The sequence below is a fragment of the Mus pahari genome, unplaced genomic scaffold (assembly GCF_900095145.1).
Source record: "Mus pahari unplaced genomic scaffold, PAHARI_EIJ_v1.1 scaffold_10076_1, whole genome shotgun sequence".
Lineage (NCBI taxonomy): Eukaryota > Metazoa > Chordata > Mammalia > Rodentia > Muridae > Mus > Mus pahari.
The window spans coordinates 4446-12153 of NW_018393889.1; the positions used below are offsets into that span (position 1 = coordinate 4446).

Genomic DNA, 7708 nt, shown 5'->3' on the forward strand with positions numbered 1-7708 from the left:
TCTGGGATTAAATCCATAAGCAAACATATACAGCTTGCCTATCATTTTTGTACTTTGTGATTGGTCATACAATGTCTCTGATGTGTGCTTAGTAATGTTGATCTTTTGCCTATCTCCTTCCCCCTCTCTATCAATTGTAATTTGTCTTGCAAGGCTATATCCTATTCAAAGAATTCAGAAGTGACACAGATAAACCTCATAATTCAGTTTCCTTCTAAAATAACTTGCTGATTAGATTATAACTTCTCTGTCATAAAATAGTGGAGGAAGCTCCAGAATTATATGTATGTATTGTCAAGGAAGCATATATTTATTTTACAGTGATGTCAGTATTATGCTTTGTGTTGTACACATGTATGGGATATTTTAGGATGCAGTGACTTATGATGATGTGCGTGTGAACTTCACTGGGGAAGAATGGGACTTGCTGAATCCCTCCCAGAAAAGTCTCTATGAAGAGGTGATGTTGGAGACCTACCAGAACATCACTGCTATAGGTAAGACTTAATTTTCCTTTGCTTTTCCAAATAAGGCGACAAATATTTCTTTGTTATGGATCTTCTGTTGTTTCAATTTACAAGGAGGAAGAATGAGCTGAATAAATCAGGTTCGTGGAATGTTCACAGTAGCTTTTACAGTACTGTAAAAATTCACAGTAACTTGAATTTTGCCTAATTTTCAATACTGTATCATTCATTTTCTGGTACTGTGTTTTAGGCTACAGTTGGAAAGACCATCATATTGAAGAACACTGTCAAAGTTCTAGAAGACATGAAAGGTAATTTTCATGTGCAAGCTGATACAAATATGCCTCTGAGGAAATTTTAGTATGTCCTGGAAGCTCTAAAGAAAAGCAAGAGTGTAAAATATCAGTCCTCTAAGTGTAGCTCTGATTATAATATTTTCAAAGAACCATGTATCCAATGTCAGTTACCTGATTTGTGTTTACAAGTCATTCCTCTAAGAAAAAAGACAAGGTAACTTAACCAATATCCTTATTTGATTTGTAGCTGCATTAGAACTATGCTGTAGAACTGCCAATCTGTTTTGTCTCATACCACTTTAATATTGCAAAAGGTGTACACATTGAAAAAGTTATAAGTATATGTCCAAAACCTTTTTGTCTTTAAAGAGTGCATGCCCCATACCTCACTTCACATATCCTCTTTTTTTTTTTTTAAGAACTATTTATTTTATGTCTAGGAGTACACTGAAGCTGTCTTCAGACACACCAGAAGAGGGCATCAGATCCCATTACAGATGGTTTTGAGCAACCATGTGGTTGCTGGGAGTTGAACTCAGGACCCCTGGAAGAGCAGTCAGTGCTCTTAACCACTGAGCAATCTTTCTAGCTCCTGTCCAAAGCCTTCTAATAAGCAAATCGTCCATGGTAAAGTTGGTGATACTCATATACTTGTAGTGACATTGCTAAGTTTATTGAGGGATCAGTTTATGAGAGTCAAGAATGTTGCAATGGAGAAACTTAATCCATATTCCACATGTCTATGAAGAGCAAAAAGTCAAACTGTGAATCCAATGTGGAAATTTTTCATTTGTTAGTCTTCTTTTACATATATCATGTGTCACAATGGATAAAAGCCACGTGAACATAGGAAAATTGAAAGAAGCACTGTCCCTGTTTCTGTCCCAAAACTATGAGAAGATATGTAGTATTCTACCTTTGGTAGACTATCTGAATATGATACAAATTTGCAATTTATTGGTTTTCTGAGGTTACTGGGAATATGACCAAAGTCTCACTGCAGAAAATACCTAAGGTACTAGGTATTTGGCAGTTCTTCTCTTTGTGCTGGTTCACTTTGCAAATGTGGTTTCACTCATACTATATGAAAAATTATGAATGTAGTCAGTGTGGTAAGCCTTTGAGTTGTTCCATTGTTCTTCACATATGCAAAATACATCATATAAAAATCTTATATACAAAAAGTATGTTATAAATGTGAGCCATTTAATAAATGCTCTTACCATGATGGATATCTTCAAAAATGTAAAATAACCCTTAATGAGGGGGACACCATGAACATAAACAAAGTGATAAAACCTTAAGGTCTGATTCATCTTTACCATTAGACCAAATTATAAAATTCATAAAACTGTTAAAACGTTTGAATATGGTAAAGCTTTAACATGTGCAAATTATCGTTACAGGCATGAAAGAATTCATATTGGAGAAAAACCCTATGAACGTAATCAATGTGGTAAAGCCTTTGCACGTGACAATCATCTCCAAATACATAAGAGAACACATACTGGAGAGAAACCTTATGAATGTAATCAATGTGGTAAAGCCTTTTCACAACAGAGTAGTCTCCAATATCATAAAAGAACACATACTGGACAGAAACCTTATGAATGTAATCAGTGTGGTAAAGCCTTGTCATGTCAAAGAAGTCTCCAATATCATAAAAGAACACATACTGGAGAGAAAACTTGTGAATGTATTCAATGTGGTAAAGCTTTTGTAAGACCCAGTCAACTCCAAAAACATAAAAGAACACATACTGGAGAGAAACCCTATGAATGTAATCAGTGTGGTAAAGCCTTTGCACATCACAATAATCTCCAATATCATAAAAGAACACATACTGGAGAGAAACCTTATGAATGTAATCAGTGTGGTAAAGCCTTTGCAGTTCAGTATAGTCTCCAGTATCATAAAAGAAGACATACTGGAGAGAAACCTTATGAATGTAACCAATGTGGTGAAACCTTTGCATTTCAGTATAGTCTTCAATACCATAAAAGTACACATACTGGAGAGAAACCTTATGAATGTAATCAATGTGGTAAAGCCTTTCCGCATCACAATAATCTCCAAAACCATAAAAGAATACATACTGGAGAGAAACCTTATGAATGCAGTCAATGTGGTAAAGCTTTTGCAAGAACCGGTCAACTCCAAACCCATAAAAGAACACATACTGGAGAGAAACCTCATGAGTGTAATCAATGTGGTAAAGCCTTTGCACTTCAGTATAATCTCCAAAAACATAAAAGAATACATACTGGAGAGAAACCTTATCAATGTAATCAATGTGATAAAGCATTTTCACAACACAGTAGTCTCCAATATCATAAAAGAACACATACTGGAGAGAAACCTTATGAGTGTAATCAATGTGGTAAAGCCTTTGCATGGCAGTATAGTCTCCAGATACATAAAAGAATACATACTGGAGAAAAACCTTATGAATGTAATCAATGTGGTAAAGCCTTTGCACATCATACTAGTCTCCAATACCATAAAAGAACACATACTGGAGAGAAACCTTATCAGTGTGATCAGTGTGGTAAAGCATTTGCACATCAAAATAATCTCCAATATCATAAAAGAACACATACTGGAGAGAATCCTTAGGAATGAAATCAATGTGGTAAAGCCTTTGCAAGTCACAGTCATCTCCAAGTACATGAAAGAACACATTTTAGAAAGGAACCTTAGAATGCAATCAATGTAAAGACTTTGGATGTACGACTAATCTCCCGAGACATAAAGGAACATATACTGGAAAGAAACCTTATGAATGTAATCAATGTGGTAAGGCATTTGCAAGTCACAGTCATCTACGACAACATAAAAGAACACAGGAGAGAAACCTGGTTATTGTTTACATATTGACATAATGAGATACAAGTTTGTTTCAAATTGACAAGGGATGGATTGTGATTGCTACTCTCGATTTTCAATATAAGATCTAAAATGGAATACATAGGTCCAGGCATGGTGGTACATGCCCTTAAACCCTAGGAGATGAGCATCAAGCAGATTTCTGAGTTCAAGTCATTCCTGATACAGAACAAGTTTCAGGTGAAGAAAAGCTTAGATCTAGGCCTGTGGATACAGAGCCTTGCAGATCTCTGGGTTCAAGGTCATTATATAGAGCAAGTTCCAGGACAGCCATGCTGAGGCAGTAAAGGAGTTGGAGTACAGAAAACAGGTAATAATGTAATAGAAGAGGTCATGTCCCAGGCCCAGAAAGCAGCAGAACTCAGCACCTTTATCCATGTGGCTCTGACTTTAGAGGCAAGAATAGAAGGGACTACTGGGAAAAGTGATGCTTGTTAGCTGTAGCTGAGAAATTAGAAGTGATGAAGAAGAGACCAGCATCACTGAGGTGAAAGCTTCTAGGAAGTGTTTTCTGAGAGGACAAAGAAGCTGTGTTCCAGAGATATCCAGGATTGTACCTTGTGTTGCATCTGAACTTGGTCACATGTAAGAATCACCCAGGTGGTACTGGTTTTGAAGGCATGATGGTGTCATGAGGAGCAGCTGAGGCTTGAACCCATGAAGGGAGCATAAGTGAGGCTATCATGAAGCCTAGTTGCAGCAGAAGAACCCAACATATTGAAGATGCCAGTCCCATGGGATGAGCAGAAAGANCAGCAGCAGCAGTAGAGTGGAGTCAACCAAAGCTTAGAGTGATTCAGAGGGCAGAGCTGGAGAAGTGACCATATCTCTTTGGAGGAGTGCAGAAGATCATGTGTGGATCCCATACATTGGAACAAGAAACTGTAATACTGAGGTTACCTTGGAGTCCCCAAGACCTTTGAGATGCCAGAGCTNTGGGGTACCTGCTCAGGAAAACCAGCCAAAGAGAAAGAATTGTGCTGCAGTGAACAAAGCAGAAAAGAGTTGGAAATCTTAAGAATGCTTTAACATCAGACATGAAGATGCAGTTTGGAGATTTCCCAGCTGGCTTTTGGTCTTTTTTTTTGGTCCAGTATTTCCTCATGATGACATTTAGGAATGGTGAAGTCTATCTTGTGAAGTTGGAAGTATATGATCTGTTTTTATTTTCTTTTTTAGGGGATTACAGTTACATGATTGGATGAATCTCAGAAGAGACTTTGAACTTTGGACTTTTAACATTTTTGAGACTGGTGTAGATGATGGGGACTTTTGAAGTTGAACCACATATATTTTTCATTCTGCATGTTTAAGTGTGATCCCCATACATTCCTGTACTCCAACAAGCTTATGGTGACTAGTGAGTGGAATGTGGGAGTTTGAATATGCTTGTCACAGGAGTGGCTTTATTCAGAGGTGTCACCTTGTTGGAGGAAGTGGATCTCTCTGGGGGTGGACTTTGAAGCTCCACCAAGTGTAGAACAGACCCTCCTATTCGCTCCCTGGAAGACAGTTTCTTCCTGGCTGCCTTTGGATCAAAATGCAGAACTCCCAGCTCCTTCTCCAGCATCATGTCTGCCTGCATGCTGCCATGCTTCCTGCTATGATGAAAATGGACTAAACCTCTGAAACTGTAAGCCAGCCCCAATTAAAGGTTTGCTTTTATGAGAGTTGCCTTGGTCATGATGTGTATTCCTAGCAATGGAAACACTTAAGACAGAAACCTTGTGAGTGTATTTAGTATGGTGAAGCCTTTGCACAAATCTATAGGCTTCATCATCATGAAAGAATATGTACTGGAGCCAGAGAATGGTGGTGCATGCCTTTAATCCCAGCACTTGGGAGGCAGATGCAGACAAACTTCTGAGTTCGAGGCGAGCCTGGTCTACAGAGTGAGTTCTAGGACAGAGTGGGCTATAGAGAGAAACCCTATTTTGAAAAACCAAAAGAGAGAGAGAGAGAGAGAGAGAGAGAGAACTGGAGAGAAACCTTTTGAATGTATTTACTATGGTTAAGCTTCTTACTATGGTTAAGAAGGAATGACTTTGACAGATACAGTTCTCATTATGTCTCTTTAGAACGTGAGCATCACACAGGAGTTCATGACAACCTCATTCTTGGACCCTGTCTACATCTGTTAAATCAGAAGTTTTGCTCTCAGCAGTATGACTCCTAGAAAAATAATTAAAAGTGATCCCTAAACTCTATTTCTGATTCCCCAATTACTACTAATCTATCTTTCAAGCGGAGGCCCCATGTTCTAGAGCTCTCTTTGGGAACAGAGGTGATGAGAAAGGTAGTCAAGGGCTCTGAAACCCCTCAGGCACACTCGTGGTTTCAGGCAACACAAACCCCACTGAAGCACACACACAAAACCATGTTGAGGATTGATCTTATGTCTGCTGTCTGACACAGGGTTTGCAACACAGCAAGTAGAACTTGTTATATCTACCCAACAAACCCCATGCACACCTAGGAAACTTCTACAGCTCAGAAACGCCTGTTGCACCTGAAATTGAGTTTCCCAGAATCATCCCAGGGTCAATGGTGGTAGTGGAAATGTGCTAATATTCTGATCAAGTATTGCTAAAAGATACCCATCACTGCCTTTATATCACTTTCAAATACTTTATAAAATTTGTCATACGAAAGTGAATATGTTTGAGCCTATCCCTAACCCCTAACCCTAACCACTAATCCCTAACAGCAACCCTAACCCTAACCCTGTTATCTGTTGACTCTCCTCAATGTAGACTGAATAGAGTATAGAATTAGGCTTAGATTACTGCCAGTTTGTCATTAATGTTTGTCTGAAGACAGACTTCAATCCCATATGTATTTCCTTCAAGTCTCATAATCTAAGTGCCTTAAATGCATCACTTATTCCTTCAGAACTTGCAAACATTTTGTAGGTTTTTTTTTTCTCCTGTTGGAAAGTTTCTTCATAATCCACATATAACACCTACTTTGTTAAAACTATTTTAATCTTTACATCATTCTGACATTTTATATTTGCTAATACCATAAGATGCAATAGGTTTAACAAATAAATCCACAATCTATTCTGAGAATATTTATTTAGGAGAGTGGAATAAGCAATGATTATCTCCTCTTTCTAAGTTCTCAATGGCACCACATTTCAAAATTATAGTTCAACCAAAAATGCCAGTGAAATTACTGGGTTTTACTTATAGAATATTGACAAGGTGTTTCTTATGAGACCTGGACATCCTAGAATCAGTCACAATAAAAATGCTTTACTCACTATGTATGGAGACAATTTCACATTACATAAATAGTTATACCTCTTCCCCCCTTTAAAATTACTGGTCAGTCATGTCCTCTTTTTTTTTTTTTTTTTTAATAAAGAATTAGTATCATTTTAAAAGTCCTTCTGTGATTACTTTATTCAGTGTATCTGAAGGCATGAAGATAGTTGTATTCTGATTTAGAAGATAAGAAAGAAGTTACATGCTAGATCTTTAAATTATTATACTTTTATATTTAATAAGACGTTAGTGGTTATGATTTTTTTTTTTTTTGTCATTTTTGAGACAGGGTTTCTCTGTATAGCCCTGGCTGTCCTGGAACTCACTTTATAGACCAGGCTGGCCTCGAACTCAGAAATCCACCTGCCTCTGCCTCCTGACTGCTTGGCATTAAAGGCGTGTGCCACCACGCCCAGCATGAATATGTTTTAAATTATTAAACTGTTTATGTCTGTAATATTGTTATCTAAAATATCTATATATATATATATATATATATATATATATATATATATATATATATTTTAAAGCACATACTTATTCTTATATGATTAAGGACTGTTCACTATGAATTACATTCTGTTCTAGGAGTAGTACACTCTTTAATCAGAGTCTGATATATATCTATGAGGGTAGCAGGTTTCTCTGAACTTGGGATTCTGCACATTCCACTTGTATAGATTACTAGTGGAAAAGGGGATGTGTGTCCTGTACTGTCTTCCCTGCCCATTTTGGGGGTGGCGTGGGGGGTGGGAGGGACAGTTGCCCACAGGGCAGTGCCATTGTGGTA

General features: G+C 37.6%; 1 protein-coding gene across 1 annotated transcript; it reads left to right on the forward strand.

The window, feature by feature from the left end:
* The first annotated feature begins 266 nt into the window (after nucleotides 1–266).
* Nucleotides 267–5227, forward strand: LOC110315786 (zinc finger protein 431-like). The gene is made up of 3 exons (XM_021189756.2): nucleotides 267–497; nucleotides 718–778; nucleotides 2170–5227. The coding sequence occupies exons 1-3, from the start codon at nucleotides 464–466 to the stop codon at nucleotides 3377–3379; spliced, it is 1305 nt and encodes a 434-aa protein (XP_021045415.1). The 5' UTR covers nucleotides 267–463; the 3' UTR covers nucleotides 3380–5227.
* The last annotated feature ends 2481 nt before the right edge of the window (nucleotides 5228–7708 follow it).

What these genes read in the sequence shown, in the direction of transcription:
- LOC110315786 (XM_021189756.2), top strand. Translation starts at nt 464, where the DNA reads ATGTTGGAGACCTACCAGAACATCACTGCTATAG. An exon ending in CCAGAACATCACTGCTATAG is followed by an intron (nt 498 to 717) that starts GTAAGACTTAAT and finishes ACTGTGTTTTAG; the next exon opens with GCTACAGTTGGAAAGACCAT. An exon ending in AGTTCTAGAAGACATGAAAG is followed by an intron (nt 779 to 2,169) that starts GTAATTTTCATG and finishes TTATCGTTACAG; the next exon opens with GCATGAAAGAATTCATATTG.